The following is a 19014-nucleotide window of genomic DNA, read 5'->3' on the forward strand; positions in this document are numbered from 1 at the left end:
AGACGCCTTTCATTTTAAAATTTCATGTTGGTTACGTGTTGGGTTGGACGACTTGTACAGATAAGCCTCCTAAACAACTTCTTCGTAGAGATAGTGAGGATAGTTTGGGAGGAGAAGACATGCAGGAGGAGGTGATTCCACCGCCTCCTCCTAATCAAGATGCTAGTGCTCGTGTGCTAGCTGGTATGGTTCGACTACTGGAGCAGCATGTTGGGAATGACGCGAGGGTCCGACCGGAGGTAGTTTATGAGCGGTTCAGGAGGATGGACTTCGGGGACTTTTCTGGCACCATTGATCCATTCGTGGTTGATGGTTGGATCAGGTCTTTGGAGGTGATCTTTAGATATATTGATATGGCAGACCCTGACCGGGCTCGTTGCATCGTTTATCTACTGAAAGGTGATGCTTCCATATGGTGGGAGGGAGCGGAGCGAGGAGTGAATCCGGCGACGTTGACTTGAGGGGACTTTAAAAGGCTATTCTTCGAGAAGTACTTTACTATCGATGTCCGTTCGAGGTTGAAGAAAGAGTTCATGAGTCTCAGTCAGGGGGATTTGTCTATTGTTGATTTCGTCTAGAAGTTTGACCGGGTCTGTCACTTTGTGCTCCTGATTGCAAATGATGCTGGAGAGAAGTTACAACATTTCTTGGATGGTTCGTGGCCGACGATATGTCGGGATGTGTTGCTGGCGAACCCGATCGGCTATAATGGTGCTGTTGCTAAAGCTTTTTGAGATGAGCAGTCACTGAAGGACATCGAGTGGGAGATCCAGTGCAAGAGAAATCGTTCTCACCAACCAAGTCAGCAGAATAAGAGGCCCTTCAAGAGGCCTAACAGGGGTCAAGGTGGTCAGGGTCAGCAGAAGTCTCAGGGGACGCCGAAACAGTCACAGAAACCAGGTGCGCGGAAGAATGATGTGAAGCCATTGTGCAAGGATTGCAACCGCCACCATTATGGCAAGTGTCTGTGGTTCTCTGGAAAGTGTTTCAACGTGGAGAGCAAGGGCATATCACCCTCAATTGCCCTAAGCTTCAGGCGCCTGCATCTGGCAGGGCATATGTTATGCATGTAGATGAGGCTGAGCCAGACAATACTCTCATCACAGGTATTTCAATCAGCATTAACTTTGCCGATTTATTTTGGATATTTAGGTGGCATGTTATAACTACTAGTGGTTTAAGATCGATTGATGATTTATTTAGCAACTGTTAGAAAACCCTAGATTGTTAACCCTAGGAATTCAAAATTTTGGGCATTTAATAGTTAAGAAGTTTGTGTCGGGTGTGCTGTTATTGTTAATTCAGGAAGGATCTGTCTCGAAGGTGTAGCCACGAAAGCGCTGTTAGATTCTGGAGCTACACATTACTTTATTTTCTAATCTTTTGCGAGATGTCTGAAGGTCACACTCGAGCAGTTGTGTTTGGGATTTAGAGTTATGGTGCCATCGGGAGAGAAGATGCTTTCGTCTAGTGTGGTTCGTGATGTAGAGCTCGAGATGCAAGGACATCTCGTTCGAGCTGATCTTATTGTACTTCTTATGCTCGAGTTCGAAATTATTTTTGGTATGGATTGGTTGGCAGGAAATGGAGCTTCGATCGACTTCTGTCGGAAGACCGTATCTACTAATCCAGTCGGCGGGGAGTCATTCATATTTGAGGTAGGTCGAAGCAGTCTTGTGCCGCGCATCATCTCTTGATTGCGCGCCAGGAAGTTGATGATTAAGGGATGTCAAGCTTTCCTGGCTAGTGTTATCTCGATTCCTGACACAGCTAATCGGTCTATGGAGGAGGTGGAGATAGTTAGGAATTCTCCGATGTTTTTCTTGAAGACATGACCGGCGTTCCACCAACGAGAGAGGTGGAGTTTTCTATCGAGCTAATGCCGGGTACCGGGCCAATTTCTAAGGTACCTTATTGTCTTGCACCTACAGGATAAAGAGCTAAAAGATTAGATTAAGGAGTTCTTAGACAAGGGTTTTATTCGTCTGAGTTCATCTCCATGGGGCGCGCCAGTTCTCTTTATGTAGAAAAAAGATGGTAGTCTGAAACTCTGTATCAATTACCGAGAGTTGAACAGAGTGACCATGAAGAACAAGTATCTGTTGCCGAGGATCGAAGACCTATTTAATCAGTTGCAAGGAGCTTCGGTGTTCTCGAAGATAGATCTTCGTTCCGGCAATAATCAGTTGAAAATCAAAGAAGCGGACATTCATAAGACGGCCTTCAGAACTCGTTATGGACACTACGATTTTCTTGTGATGCCATTTGGGTTGACAAATGCCCCAACAATCTTCATGGATCTCAAGAATTGCGTATTTCAACCATATTTGGTTCAGTTTATTATCGTGTTCATTGACGACATTCTGATCTATTAGAGAAATCATGAGTAGCAAAGTCAACATTTGACACTACAAGAAAAAACAGTTTCAACAACACATCAAATACAACGGTTTTTATTAAAACTGTTGTCTTTTTACTTTTAACAACGGTTTTAACAAAAACCGTTGTCGTAGCCTAAAAAAATCCGCTCAAAAACAATAGTTTCTTTAAAACCGTTGTCTTTGATATATCTACGACAACGGTTTTTAAAAACCGCTGTTTATGAGAGTTTTTTTGCTACGACAACGGTTTTTAAAAACCGTTGCCTATGAGCTTTTTTTTTGGGCTACGACAACGGTTTTTAAACAGTTGTCTATTAGCGTTTTTCTTAAAGCTAACCATTGTCTTACAACTGGTTTTTTTATAAATTTGTTGTCAATATTACATTTTGCAACAGTTGAAGCAAAATCTTTCGCTAAAATTAGCGAAGGTTGTACTATTCCGTCGCTAATTTAAAACTTGCGACGGTTAAAGTATAACCGTCGCTAATTTTAGCGACGGTTTTACGCAAAACCGTCGCCGATTTAAATTTTGCGACGGTTTTGTAAAAAGTGTCGCTAACATTAGCGACGGTTTTTGTATAACCGTCGCAAATTTTAGCGACGGTTTTAATAAAACCGTCACCAAAAGTATCGACGGTTTAGCCTTAACCGTTGCTATATTTAGCGACGGTTCTTAATAACCGTTGCTACATATAGCGACGGTTCTTGTAAAAGCGTCGCTACTTTTAAATCGACGACAGTTAGAAAATTAACCGTCACTATTAGCGACGGTAAGTCAAAATCGTCGCAAACTGTCTATAAATATCCCCATCCTCGGTCCATTTTCTACCACACCACTTCACAACACTTAAAATTTTTCTCCCTTACACAATTTTAGTTTCGAATTAAGAAAAAAAATTTCTCTTTAAATTTTAATAAATTTTTAAAATCAAGAATATAGTTAGCATAGTAAGATTGTGAGTTTTTTTTTATATTTATTAAAATATTAAAAGTGAATTTTTATTATTTTACTGAAAAAATTAGCGACGAAAAGCATAACAAACCGTCGTTAAAATTAGCGACGATGTTTATAAAACACCGTCGCTACTTTTAGTGACGGTTCATTAAACCGTTGCTATGTAGCGACGGTTTAACATTAAGCCCGTCGCTACTTTTAGCGACATTTTAGGATGATGTCCATCGTTAATAAATTTGCGACAGTTTTTTAAAAACCGTCGCAAATTTTAGCTACCACATCACTCCAAAATCGTTGTCTTTTAGCGAATGCTTTAACCACAGGACCTTTAACAACGGTTTTACATACCTACGACAACGGTTTTTCACCGTCGTCTTTAGACGTCTACGACAACAGTTTTTCACCGTTGTCTTTGTGCACACCCTTTAACCACAGGGCTTTTAACAACGGTTTTATTTGACCTACGACAATGGTTTTTAATCGTCTTTTGCCTTTTTTTGTAGTGTGAGGACAACAATGTAGGTGCTTCGAGATCGAAATTTGTTTGCCAAGTTCAGCAAGTGTGAGTTCTGGATGGAGAAAGTGGCGTTCTTAGGCCACATTATTTCGAGGGATGGAGTAAAGGTCGACCCGTCTAAGTTCGAAGCTGTGAAGGAGTGGTATGTGCCTAGGAATGTATCCGAGATTCGCAGTTTTCTAGGCCTGACTGGTTATTATCAGAAGTTTATCAAGGGATTTTCGTCTATTGTAGTGCCCTTGGCAACTCTGACGAAGAAAAATGTATAGTTTTTGTGGAGTGCCGAGTGTCAGAGCAGTTTTGAGAAGTTGAAGCAAGCACTTACTGTAGCACCAGTTCTAGTCTACCTGGAAAGGGAATTATGTGCTATATACTGATGCTCCGAAGCTCGGTTTAGGTGCCGTGCTGATGCAAAATGAAAGGGTGATCGCCTATGTGTCAAGACAGCTGAAGATTCATGAGAAGAACTATCCGACGCACGACCTTAAATTAGCTGCAGTTGTTTTTGCATTGAAGATCTGGAGACATTACTTGTACGGTGATAAATGTAAGATTTTCACTATTCACAAGAGCCTCAAGTACTGATTTTCACTATTCACAAGAGCCTCAAGTATTTTTTTACTCAGAAGGAGCTGAACATGAGGCAGAGGTGATGTTTCGAGTTAGTTAAGGACTATGATTATGACTTTAGCTACCATCCGAGTAAAACTAATGTGGTGGCCGATGTATTGAGCAGAAAGACAGCAGTAGTAGGCCATCTAGCAGTACAGAAACCTCAGAGGTTCAGCCTGGAGATTTATGCTATTGACCACACACTGAGATTATATACTTTGACGGTGCAGTCCACTCTGAGTGACCGCATTCGTACTGGACAGTCTACTGATGAGCAGCTACTGAAGTGAAAGAGAAGGGACGAATCGAAGGGCAGTACATTATATTCGGTGTGGGATGGCATGGTCAGATATAAGGGCCGTTTATGGGTGCCTAGTGGTTATTCTTTGAGAGTCGAGATTATGATAGAGGCACATGCTTCGTCGTACTCTATCAACCCAGGGAGTACGAAGATGTACAAAGACCTACATTTACTCTATTGGTGGCCGGCTATGAAGAGGAACATTCGGAAGTTTGTGTCCAAATGCCTCACTTGTCAGCAGATGAAGGCAGAGCATCAGAGACCTGTGGGGTTGATGAGGCTGCTCCCTACTCTCGAGTGGAAGTGGGAGAATATTACTATGGACTTTGTAGTTGGTTTGCAATAACAGTGAAGGACTGCAATGCTATATGCATGATCGTGGATCGTCTGAATAAATCAGAGCATTTCCTGTCAGTGAAGATGACATACTCTTTGTCGCAATATGCCGAACTGTATATTCGAGAGATATTCAGACTTGATGGGATTCCATTGTCTATTATATCTGACAGAGATCCGCATTTTACTTCATCATTCTGGAAGAGTCTTTATTCCGCCATGGGGACCAAGCTGTTGTTTAGTACGGCCTTTAATCCGCAGACTGACGGTCAATCGGATAGGGTGATCCAGATTTTGAGGACTTGTTACAGGCTGGTGTGATCGACTTCCAGGGTAGTTGGGAGCCGAAGCTGCCGCTAGTGGAGTTTACCTATAACAATAGCTATCAGTCGTCTATAGGTATGACTCTCTACGAGGGTCTTTACAGAAAAAAGTGTAGGTCACCGATCCAATGGGATGAGGTCGGAGAGAGAGCCGAGATTGGGCTGGATTTTGTTCAACAGACTGTGGCTTTGGTAGTCAAGATCCGAGATAGGATGAAGATGGCGCATAGTAGACAGAAGAGCTATGCAGACAAGAGGAAGAAAGACCTCGAGTTTTTCATTGGAGATCACGTCTTTGTCAAGATAGCACCCATGAATGGAGTTATGCGGTTCGGGAAAAAGGGTAAGCTCAGTCTGAGGTTTATTGGACAGTTTGAGATCTGGGAAAGGGTGGGAGCATTGGCATACAAGGTGGCCTTACCACCTAATCTAGCTGGAGTTCAAAATGTCTTCCACATTTCGATGCTCCGCAAATACATGTCGAACCCATCACATGTAATGAACTATGAGCCACTGCAGCTTACTCCAAACTTGACCTACGAGGAGAAACCAACACGGATATTAGGCTGGTAGGAGAGGAGACTGCGTAATAAGGTGATCAAGATGGTCAAGTTCAAGTGACTGAATCATTCAGAGGAGGAAGCTATTTGAGAGACTGAGACCGACATGAGGAGCCGCTACCCTGATCTTTTCGGTGAGTACTGATTTCGAGGGCGAAATTCTTTTAAGAGGGGGAGGAATTGTAACGCTCGAAAACCCAAACACACTAACCACATGCATACATGAAAATTAATTAGAAATCTATTTAAATAAGTGGTCTAAATGTATGTCAAGTATTGGTATGATTTAATGAATATTTAACCAAATGTTATGAATGTGAACTTTCTGCAGTCGAATACGCGATGTACGGCCGAGGAGATATAATCAGGGACAATTTTGATGAGATGTCTATTTTTAGAAGTTTAAGAATTTGAAACTCGAGATTTAGTGATCCAAAATAGGAAATTGGCAAATTTATAATTAGTAAGTACAAACTTAATCGGTAACAAACTTTTGCTAGAAAATGAGAAGTTTCGGACTTACGATACAATAAACGAGTGGCACCATATATTTTTAAATATTTTTTGGACTTCTAGTGGATTATTTATGGATTTAATTAACTCTTTAATAGGCCTAGATTAGTGGTGATTAATTAAATAATTATAGGGCCTTTTATGTAACCTAGAAGCCCACCTAGCAACTAAATAAAAATCCTGGCCTACCACACACAAATCACATGCGTCTTACACTTTCAGCACATAATCACACACACACACACACACACACACTAAAATCCTAGGGTGGCCGAAAGTTTTGTGTCCCGTTCGTCTCTAGTCACGCCGTCGCTCGTATTTCGTAAGCACAAACGATCAAGGTATGTTTTCAAACCTTTATTTATGCACCATTCAATCCATATTATTGCATGTATCTGATTATGTGTGAAAATTCATAGGGATGATGGTTTTAAGTTTCATACATGTGTATCTCATGTTTTCATAAAGGATTCTTTACATTTTGTGAGTTGTTGAAGGAGGAATGCAAACCAAGAGATTTAAGAGTTGATATAAATGTCTAAGAGTAAGTTTTTAAGGGACTATATTCCCCAAGGCTAGCACCACCTGCACGCAAATAACGTGCAGGATGAAAGGAGAAAAGGGGTCGGGTTGGGGCTCCTTGGCCAATGGGGATGCATGGGGTCCTAAAAAAGGTATGGAGGGAAGGTTCAGAGTCTTAGGAAGGTCTAGGAATCGGTCGGGGCTTGGGCAGGCTGGTATAGCGCTGGAACCGAAACTCCAAAATCTGCACTTGTTGGGCTATTTTGGTGTGTCAACATGCTATGGGCTAGGGGATGATGTAAAGGGCTCGAAAAGGGACTTGGGACATGCCTTAGGGTCCTGGTGAGTGGCTAGGATGAGCCAAGAGTAGAGCCAAATTATGCGACAGCCTCTGGAGTACGAGGGGGCTGCTGTTGCGCAAGGGGCGCGCGCGGTGCCTTGTTGTTGCGCAAAGTCTAGGGCATAGGCTGCTTGGTCTGTGTCCAAAAGAGACTGATCATGGTCTTATTTAGGGTCTAAGGAAGAGGTCTAGGGCCTGGTTTGAGGTCGTTTCGAGCCGTGGTCCATCTGGAGTCGTAAATTGTCCAAACGTGTCAAAATAGAGACAAAATTGGCTTAGGTTAAATCTTTTCTTCAAGTTTTTTTTTTGACTTTGGTTTGGGAGGTTCCATCTACTTAAATTGGGTCTTAGGATATTAATAAAAGTCTGGTCTTGGGTTGGTTCGAGTCAGAAGAGTAGTTTGGTCTTTTGGTTGCCCGAAAACGTGAAAATGGGGGTAAACGAGTCACTCGGTGAGCGAATCGAGTCGTTTTTTAAACGTAGGTCCTAAGATTAAATTTACAGCACGCTTCTGGTCAATTTCTGTAATTTTAAAATTATGGAATCGAGTTGTTACCATTAAGTCAAATTCCGAGTTCGTCATGGCAAGTATAGAGTTGAATTGTGTGCGGTCGGTTCGAGGAAAGTCGAAGGCGGTTTGCAACTTCCTAAAGCATTTCCAAATCGTGTTAAATGTTATTTTTAGAAGTTTTAAATGATATGCATGATGTATGCTATTTGCAGAAGTTTTAACGTATCTGCACGTTTATGCTACTTTTAGCAGTCTCGACGTATACAAATGATATAAGTCATTTCGGACGTTTTAAAGAATATAGAAAGTTATGTATGTTGTTATGAAATGATAAAGTAAAGAAAAATATTTTTGAGGAATGTGAAAAAACGAAAACAGTGACCTTACAATGAAAAGGGAGTGAACCGTAAAAAACGAGGGCGGGGATCTCAATAATAATGGATCCGTTGAAGAAGTGAACGGTGAAGTTATTTTATGATAGTCGGAGGGATCGTCGAAGAAGTGGACGTTGAACCCTGTGGCCTATTACTATAGTTTATAGATTGATCAATCGAGTAAATGTTGTCACTATAGAGGATCGGACTTCACTTAAAAATGTTATTTTAAATGGAAAATTTCATATTTATGCATGATTTCAAAAGTCCCATATTTTTTAAGGTTTCGTGTTTGCATGACAAATCTATTTTTAGTAAACGTAATTTTTTATGCATGTGATTGTATAAATATGTACTTGTTATATCGGGTTGAGCATGCTGAGTCATTAGACTTACTAGGTTTGAATGACTGTAGGTGATGATGGTGTTGACTCGTGAGGTGCGAACTATCGAGTCATCCGGGAGGTGCAGTGCATACCCGAGGACCTAGAAATTCCGCATACGTTAAAGATTTTGATGATTTTATGGATTATTGCTTTTATTTAAAGACTATTAGGATGCTAGAATTTCTTGAGTTAAATTATAGACTTTTATTGCTTATTTTACTTATTCCGCATGAATGATTATGGATATTATGGAATTCATTTATTTGACTACTTATACTAGTTTATTTATGATGAATTAATTATGCATGTTGTAGGAATTAAGAATATTGTTTGAAAAAAAAACTAGTGTAACTTAAATGAATTTAGAAGTTAGGGTCGTTTCAAATTATCAAAGCAACTTTGAAACGTCTACCTTTCTTTTTCTTAAAATATGCTAGAATTTTTTTTTAAACCTTACATAGCATCGGCCGAATCATACACATTTGCATAACAATATTTTAGAACCATTTTAAAATTTAAAACAACCAACTATATATTTGAGAAATACAGCCCATACTATAATCTCTCAAAAATCACTCAAAAGCATAAATAAAAAGTCGTAAAAATCTTTAACATAAATCATAATCATAAATGCGGAAAGCTAGAAGCGCTGGTTCTCGGCTCGTGTGCACCTTCAGTCCAGTCAGATCAACCATCAAGACCTCCCATAACATTAATATCGCATCAATCACACCTAGTGAGTCTAAAGACTCAACACGTCATATTCTTGATAACAAGTAATACGTATAAAACCACAAGCAACAATGAAAAATACATGTACTTAAAATATCGTTTTCATGAAGATGCATAAACTTCAAACATGAAAATTTTCGTAAACCTTTTTATGAGGCATGAACTTTAAATAAAATATTTTCATAATGATGCATCAACTTTAAACATAAACATTTTCATGACATGCAAACATAAACCTTAACTATTCCCTTTTTCCTCAACATGACATAACATAAAACCTTTAAACATGATTATAAACATTTTTCCTTTTCTTTTTTCTTTTCCTTTGTTGAATTCAGATCGTTAATTGTGACTTTCCTCAAACCTCAAAAGTCGATGGATCCATCTACATGTAACCACAGTACTAGGCGGCGGGGACCCCAGCGACACTCTCACCGGTAAACTGGGCCTTGGCCTATCCTCATCGAATAGAAATACGATCGTCGGGGCTCGCTCTGGGGCCTTCTCCCATAAATGGGCTCCCTCTGGGGCCTTCTCCCCTCACGATATTCTCATTTTTACCTCAAACCTCATATCCTCATATCTTCAATGGTGTCACGGGAAATACGATCGTCGGGCTCCCACTGGGACCATAACCCTCACGATATCTCCACATAACATCATTATAGTCACAATTACTTCACTTCCTTCAACATTTTACATTTCCATCACTTTATAAAAATCATGCATAACGTATAATTTTGTTTTTGAAACCAAGCATGCAACATGTCTTTTAAATGTCTTCCTTAAATCACGAAAATCCCATAGACATTTAAAAATCATAATTTAATCATGAACATTTCATAAACATTTAAAAATAATCATTTTAACCTCAAAACATTTAAAATAACATTTTGACATATTAAATCATAAACATATAAAATTCCCTAAACATTTAAAATATCTTTTTAACATATAAAATCACATAAACATCCATAACTATAGAAAATAATCATATTAGCACATAAAACAGCATTCAGGGCACTGCCATGACATTTACTAATTTTTAAGTGTAAAAAGACCGTTATACATCTGGACGTAAAATTTCCCGTTTTTGACATTTTCTTAATTTCATTGACTCTAACATGCCCCAAATAATTATTTAAGCTTACATGAATTTTCTCGTATTTTTATTTAGCTTAAATCGAGGACTTTTAAATTAATCTTTAAATGTGACGTATTAATGCGATTTAATCCCGAATTAAACCAAACCTTAATATAAAATTCCCAAATTAAAAACTTAGACTTTTAATAATTATTTAAGCTTAAATATAATTTTTCATGATTTTATAAAGCTTAAACTAGGCGTTTCAATTAATTCGTTAATTAGCGTTTCGTGCGACGATTAAATCCCGAATAAATCTAAAACTCGTTATTTTGGTCCCAAACTTTAAACATAGCATTTTTATTATTTATTATACCCTTACAAGTCATGAGCCACACCCGTGGACTCGTGGATTCAATTTTAGTTCTTAAAATCTCGAAATTGACACCTTAACGAACACACCGAGCCATCTCTCAATTTACCCGAGCCACTGTTTGAGTAGGTGCACGTCGGGCCAAGTATTGGCCGAGTGTTAACAATGAAACTCTATGTATAAACAGTCTTTATTTTAATAATATTTGAAATTATTGTTTTGGCACTTCTTTATCTGTATACCCATGCTAGTTGCATAGATAAAGTCCTTGAATATACAAATAGTAGAAAGAATATGAGATGCTCATATGATGAGTATCATGAAACTCATATTTGCAATACTGTATATTCTAAACAGTTCCTAGTCGATTCAGCCGCCGCTAAGAAGGATATAGGCCGCTCGAGTTCGAGACTAGTATCTGCGATGTGAGTACCATGTTTCATTGGTAGGGGACATTGTGATGTCCGAGCATGCAAATAGGTGCTCCTTGTAGCGTGCACTGAACAACCCTTCATCAAGGACTTTCCAAGTGGTTCTCACTTATCGAGTATAAACGTTCTAGTTTATGGTTGTACACCATTAGTCCTTACGACCCGGGACAACATTGAGACTCTATGTGCTAGCATTGCACTTTGACTTGTTTACCGACTCTCAAGGGGTCATCAGGTGGCAAGGTTGGGTGTTATGGCAAAACATATAGGAGTCGATGCATTGTAGTCGGGGATTCACCGCTTACATTCGGGTATGGATATCCTATGTGATCTCATGTGTATGCAGTTTGAAATCTCTGATCAGAGTATGGTGGTAATTATGAAAGGGGTTTCATAGATTACACCATCGATGCAACTACGACATGACACATAGTATCGATTCATTGACAACTCTCGATATACCAATGGTTGTCGAATCGGTCGGGATTATGAGATGAAGGGACCGTACTGTACGCTAACCATAATAGAATGGTTCTTGCAGGCACTATCATTTGATACCTAGGGAATCATGTAGGCGATGCTGCTAGGCGTTTAACATGATTGGTTGGGTACTATCAGACTTGAGTTGACGTTCTTGTTATCAAGGAGTTGATAATTAAGAATGGAGCAATTGAGGTATGCTCGTATAAGGACATGTTTAGTCCAAATCACATGGAGATGTGAACCCACGGTTAGTTGTATCAATGAACCATTGAGGGCCACACAAGTGCTAGCTTTCTAGATCCCGTTGAGAAGTAAAATAGTTCAATGTGTTGAATGGCTTATAAAGGAGTTTATAGGCGTAAGGAAAAATAGAAGTATGACTTCTATGAGAGAATGTAATTTTTAATTTGAGGAAGTGTTCCTAAATTAAAAGTTGGCCAAACAAGTTATGTATATGAAAATTGTGATTTTCATAAACATTATTATGGACTAAATTAAATTAATTCAAAGTGTTGAATTAATTAAACACTAGTGGACCTAGTAGAGTCCAAATAATTAAATTAATTCAAGTGTTGGATTAATTAAATTACATTGGGCCTTGTAGAGCCCAATTAGAAATAATTATTAAACTAGTGAGCTTGAGTAAAATCAAGTAAATGTTAAATGGTCTCAAATGTGTTTGAGACAATTTAAATAAAAGTCCATGGGCTTTATAATTGTTATAAGCCCAAATAAAATTGCATGCATGGGAGGTGAATGGTTGGAGATTACTTTTTCAATCTCCAAGGCTTAGCATGCTAAAAGTGGTTTTAGCTTTTCCCACAACCTAGACAACTCATCCTTCTCCCATTACATCATGATGGCCGAAATTTTGACATGAGATTCTCCTTCATTTTTGGTTCTTCAATTGTTGAAGAAACACTCACTTCTCCTTGAAAAATCCTCATATTTTTCTAGTGCAAAATATGAGGGGATCTTTCTAGTTGGTGGTGGGCCTAATTTGAAGCAAGGAAGCTTGTAGATTGGGTCATCCTTTGAAGAGCTAAGGCGTTTACACTTTAGTTGGAGCCAAACATCAATCTTTGAGATTGATATGTACTTTTCTTTAAACACCCTATGAATGTCATATTGTGGTTTTTTGTATTTGCTACACATCTTAGTATAGGGTATTCGAATTTCTTGTTCAAAACAAATTTTAAAACTTTCGTTGTGCATTTGAACACCCGTAACCGATCCCCTTTCAAGTGGTATCATGAGCTAAGGATACTATTTTGTGTAGCATTTACATAATATTATATTGAGGTCAATTTCTAACCGCATGAGATGATTTGTTGCAACGAATTCAAGGCCGATTTGGAGCGGGTTTTGGGCAGCAAGTTGCTGCCCATTTCGGGCGGCCCCCCTTTGAAAATTAAAAAAAAAATTTGTAAGTTGGCCGGAATCCGGCGACGGAGCTCCGGCGACGGCGATGACGACTAGGGTTTCCAAAAGTGTTTTGGATTATCAAAGTGTCATGGGCCTTGAAGCTGTTGGGCCATTAGATGGCTAACATAATTTGTGAAATTTAAATGGGCCAAAATGTTTTTGGTGAAAAAAGATTTTTTGGGCCCTTAAGTTTAAATTTACAAAAATTGCAAATATTTTCTAATGAAATAAATAATTGAAGTTGGACTTTAATTATTTATAGTAAATTGTGATTTACAAGGAATTCGTTTGTAAATAAATTAATTTGAAAGTAGACAAAGGAGTTTGTATACTGTGTTAATTTAGTTTGTAATCGTGGCGGTTAGTGATTGGATCAAGATATATAATATTGGATTAATTGATTATTGTGATAATTAATTGATGGTGTATGATATGTGATATTATGCATGAAGGATGATCAAAAGCCCAAGCCCAAGCCCAATTTTCTAGGTGTATGCTAGGATATTTTGTGTTGAATGATTGTAATAATTATCAATTTAAAGTGGGCTTGGTTTATGGCCCGTTCCCATCCCATGAGATGTATCCCTGTTTGTCATGGATATTTATTTGTAAATATTAGTATAGTGGAAGATCAAGATTGGAAGATGGTGGCCTTGATGATTATGAAGATCGAAAACATGTAAATATTGGAAGCTAATGTAATAGTTGCATTTGCATCCCATGCATTTCTCTAGGATTGGACCTAGGCTCGTGTTTAGCTCACACGGGCCATTAGTATTGGGGCGATTAATCATCCTTGTTTGTTTACTGTTTATAATATATGCATGATATGTTATAAATAATGAGTATTTGCGTTATTATTATGATAATAACAAAGTTGCATGAATCCGGCAAACATACGATCAAACATGGCGAGCTTTTAAAATAAAATTAATGTTGAGACCTTTCAAAATTAAAAACCCTCATTTTGAATAAGATTCAAAATTAATATCAAGTCCGAAAAGAAGAATTATAAAGTTGTTTATAATTTCCATGTCTTCCATCGACAATGGGTGCATGATGAACGCTACCCGTGTTCGGGGCTCGGCTCATATTATTGGGGGGACCCTGGGTGCCGGAAAGCTGTGACATCCATTGACATGGTGATGTGAACTACGTGGAACTCCCATGATTTCGGCTCATATTATTGAGGGAAGTCATGGGATCGTCCATTAAGGTTCAACATCGATGGGTAAGGCTTGACACGTAAAGATGAATGACGTCATATTATTGGGTCCTAATCAAACGTGAGACAAAAGTTTACGTAGAGGGTTGCATGGTATTATTCGGGATCATAATTCGCTAATTGGACCTTATAATTGGACCTTACGTACCTACTGAGGAAAGGAGTTTCCCGTTTTCACTAGAGGGTAGTGAAAGATGTCAAAACAATGGGAGCGAAAATTTATGAAGTAAAAGTCCATACTTCATATCTTACTAAATATTTTAAAATAGCCAATACCATTTATCTGTTTTACTCTTCAGTACAAATTGTGACAATGTCTTCGATTCGCAATCTGCTATCTGCAATACTCGAAAAACACATATTAACTGGACCTAATTACCTCACTTGGCTAAGAAACCTGAAAATCGTCTTGAATTCGGAAAGGATAGCGTATACACTTACTGAGTCGTCCCCTGTTGAGGCTCTGACTGACTGCACTCCTGAGGAATTGCAGACTTACAAGGAATGGTGTGACCATGACTTGAAAGCCAAAGTGTTATATACAGGCTTCTATGAATGATGAGAAGTCGGTTCTTTATGTGGGTTCTTCATCTGGTACGGAGATTGGTCCACATGGGAAGGGAAAAAAGCATTCTTTCCAACATCCCAAGAAGAACGTGCCCTTGAAGAGGCAAGCTCCGAATCCCGTTGGGGCAGCTACACCAGTTAAAGCTGACAAGACTGTTGACATCTATCAGCACTGCAAGAAGCCTGGACATTGGAGGCATAACTGCAAGGAATATCTTGCCCAGAAAGGTTCTGGAAATGGTATGTTCTATATCAAAGTAAACATTTCAATTAACTCTACTTATTAGGTATTAGATACCGGCTGTGGCTCACATCTCTGTAATGAGTTGCAGGTGATGAGAAGAAGTAGGAGACTAAGGGAAGGTGAGACCTTATTGAGGATGGGCAATGGAGCAAGAGTTGCTGCCAAGGCCGTAGTAGATGTTTGTTTACTTTTGAACAATGACTTTAAGTTAATTTTAAGAGATGTTTTGTTTGTACCAGATTTTGGTGAAAAAAATATTGTTTCCATTTTTATGCTTGATAAAGATGGATTTTCTTGTTTATTTAGCAAAAGTGTTTGCAACATTTACAAGAATGAATGTTTAATTGGTACTGGAGAACTTGAAAACGGTCTCTACAGCTTAAAATTGAAAGATATTCCACTAAACAATGTCCAAGCTATAACAACAACAAACAAGCGAAAACAAGATACTCTAAATTTGGCACAATTGTGGCATGCTCGATTAGGAAATATTTCCCTAAGAAGGATGAACAAGCTAGTGGGAGTGAGCATGTTTGATATGTCTGATATTAATGCTCTCACGACTTGTGAATCCTGTCTGAAAGGAAAGATGACCAAAATTCCCTTTAAGGGCCATGTGGAGCGAGCCAAAGGGTTATTGGATTTGATCCATACCGATGTGTGCGGTCCGCTTAGCATCACCACTAAGCGTGGACATGCCTACTTCATCACCTTTACCGATGACTTTTCGAGGTAATGGGTATGTGTATTTGATGAAATACAAGTCTGAAGCCTTTGAAAGGTTCAAAGAATTCAGAAGTGAAGTAGAGAAACAATTAGGATGAAGCATCAAGACACTTCGATCGGATCGAGGTGGTGAGTACTTGAGTGCCGAGTTCCAAGAGTATCTTAGGGAGAATGGGATTCTCTCGCAGTGGACTCCGCCCGCTACACCACAGTTGAATGGTGTTTTGGAGCGTCGTAACCGAACTTTGATGGAAATGGTTCGGTCTATGATGGGGTTCACGGAGTTGCCGCCATCGTTTTGGGGATATGCGCTTGAGACAGCGGCACTGTTGTTGAACAATGTCCATTCAAAGGCAGTTGATAAGACACCATATGAGATATGGATGGGTAGGCCTCCCAAATATTCTTATCTTAGAATATGGGGGTGCCCTGCTTATGTGAAGCATGTAGTGGGAGATAAATTGGATAGTCGATCCATTTTATGCTACTTTGTAGGATATCCAAGGAATTCACTTGGATACTATTTCTATCATCCCCAAGAAACAAAGGTGTTTGTTTCTAAGAATGCAACCTTTTTGGAAAAGGAATTTCTATTGGATAGAAAAGGGAAGATGATAGAACTCGAAGAGGTTCGAGAGACATCCACAATTGAAGAACCCATACCCGAAGAGCCAAGACAGGAGATACAAGCTCTTAGAAGATCCGAGAGAGTCTCGAGACCACCTATGAGGTATGATCTGCTTCTTGAAGAGGGCCATGATGAGCCTATCCATGGATGTGATCCAAGGACCTTCAAGGAAGCGTTATCTGATGCCGATTCATCCAAGTGGCTTGAAGCAATGGAATCTGAGATGAATTCCATGCATTCGAACCAAGTGTGGAATCTCGTGGATCCACCTGAGAGAACTATTCCCATAGGGTGTAAATGGATTTACAAGAGGAAACTTGGGGCGGATGGGAAGGTATTGACCTTCGAAGCGCGATTGGTGGCAAAAGGATATACTCAAAGACAAGGAGTTGACTTTGAGGAAACCTTTTCTCCAGTTGCAATGTTCAAATCGATAAGGATATTGCTAGCCATAGCTGCATGGTATGACTATGAAATATGGCAGATGGATTTCAAGACAGCCTTTCTTAATGGGGATATTAAGGAAGAGATTTACATGTCTCAACCTGAAGGGTTTACATCTATCGGAAGTGAGCATATGATATGCAAACTTCAGAGATCTATTTATGGTCTAAAGCAGGCATCTAGGAGTTGGAACCTCAGATTTGATAGTACAATCAAAGAGTTTGGTTTTACTAAGAATCTGAGGAACCCTGTGTGTATAAGAAGGTCGTGTGAGTGCTGTGACATTCCTGGTGCTTTATGTTGATGACATTCTACTCATTGGGAATGATGTAGGAATGTTGCAATCAACTAAAATATGGTTAACAAGTAAGTTCTCGATGCAGGACTTGGGTGAAGCATCTTTTGTATTGGGAATACAGATCTATAGAGATAGATCAAGAAGATTGCTTGGTCTCACCCAGTCCACATACATTGATACCATCGTGAAGCGGTTCTCGACGGATGAGTCCAAGAGAGGACATCTACCAATGTGTCATGGCGTGTCCCTATCCAAGTCTATGTCTCCCAAGACTGATGCAGAGATAGCGGCGATGACAAGCATTCCTTATGCATCTGCGATTGGTAACATCATGTATGGGATGATATCTACACGTCCTGACGTTGCTTTCGCACTAAGTGTAGTGAGTAGATATCAATCGAAACCTAGTCTTCCACACTGGAAAGCTGTGAAAGACATCCTCAAGTATTTGAGAAGGACCAATAAGTTGTTCTTGGTCTATGAGGGTGGAGAACTGAAATTGGAAGGCTATGCCGACTCTAGCTTCCAAAGCGATATCGATGACTCGAAATCAACCTCTGGGTTCGTATTCATGCTCAATGGTGCTGCTGTCTCTTGGAAGAGTTCCAAGCAATACAGTACTGCGGATTCCACCACTGAGGCCGAATACATTGCTGCATCAGCTGCAGCAAAAGAGGCTGTTTGGATAAGGAATTTCGTCCAAGAGTTGGGCGTAATTCCTAATGGAGTTGCTCCTGTCCCAGTGTTTTGTGACAACACGGGAGCTATTGCTCAAGCAAAGGAGCCCAGGTCTCATCAGAAGTCCAAACATGTTTTGAGAAAGTACCACATCCTCCGAGCGATTGTGGAAAGAGGAGAAGTGTCGATTGACAAAGTCGGCTCCGCAGATAATGTTGCTGATCCGCTAACTAAGCCTTTACCTGGACCATTATTCGAGAAGCATCGCGAATCGATGGGTTTGAAGCATATGGGTAGTTGGCTCTAGTGCAAGTGGGAGATTGTTAGAGTAGGTGCACGTCGGACCAAGTGTTGGCCGAGTGTTAACAATGAAACTCTATGTATAAACAGTCTTTATTTTAATAATATTTGAAATTATTGTTTTGGCACTTCTTTATCTGTATACCCATGCTAGTTGCATAGATAAAGTCCTTGAATATACAAATAGTAGAAAGAATATGAGATGCTCATATGATGAGTATCATGAAACTCATATTTGCAATACTTTATATTCTAAACAGTTCCTAGTCGATTCAGCCGCCACTAAGAAGGATATAGGCCGCTCGAGTTCGAGACTAGTATCTGCGATGTGAGTACCATGTTTCATTGGTAGGGGACATTGTGATGTCCGAGCATGCAAATAGGTGCTCCTTGTAGAGTGCACTGAACAACCCTTCATCAAGGACTTTCCAAGTGGTTCTCACTTATCGAGTCGAAACGTTCTAGTTTATGGTTGTGCACCATTAGTCCTTACGAACCGGGACAACATTGAGACTCTATGTGCTAGCATTGCACTTTGACTTGTTTACCGACTCTCAAGGGGTCATCAGGTGGCAAGGTTGGGTGTTATGGCGAAACATATAGGAGTCGATGCATTGTAGTCGGGGATTCACCGCTTACCTTCGGGTATGGATATCTTATGTGATCTCATGTGTATGCAGTTTGAAACCTCTGATCAGAGTATTGTGGTAATTATGAAAGGGGTTTCATAGATTACACCATCGAT

At 39.5% G+C, this 19014-nt stretch overlaps 1 protein-coding gene across 1 annotated transcript; it reads left to right on the forward strand.

Moving 5' to 3' along the window:
* The first annotated feature begins 1436 nt into the window (after positions 1-1436).
* On the forward strand, positions 1437-5423 carry LOC140991895 (uncharacterized). Its single transcript, XM_073462060.1, has 3 exons — positions 1437-1658; positions 4241-4431; positions 4907-5423. Exons 1-3 carry the CDS (start codon positions 1437-1439, stop codon positions 5421-5423), a joined length of 930 nt encoding a protein of 309 aa, XP_073318161.1.
* The last annotated feature ends 13591 nt before the right edge of the window (positions 5424-19014 follow it).

Source organism: Primulina huaijiensis, chromosome 13 (genome assembly GCF_012295235.1).
Source record: "Primulina huaijiensis isolate GDHJ02 chromosome 13, ASM1229523v2, whole genome shotgun sequence".
NCBI classification, from domain to species: Eukaryota; Viridiplantae; Streptophyta; class Magnoliopsida; order Lamiales; family Gesneriaceae; genus Primulina; species Primulina huaijiensis.

Bases quoted from the DNA above. Each gene is read 5' to 3' on its own strand.
- LOC140991895 (XM_073462060.1), top strand. From the start codon at position 1,437: ATGGTGCCATCGGGAGAGAAGATGCTTTCGTCTAGTGTGGTTCGTGAT. The intron at 1,659-4,240 runs GTAGGTCGAAGC...GATGCTCCGAAG, and splicing joins GGGAGTCATTCATATTTGAG to CTCGGTTTAGGTGCCGTGCT. The intron at 4,432-4,906 runs GTACTGATTTTC...CTATCAACCCAG, and splicing joins ACTATTCACAAGAGCCTCAA to GGAGTACGAAGATGTACAAA.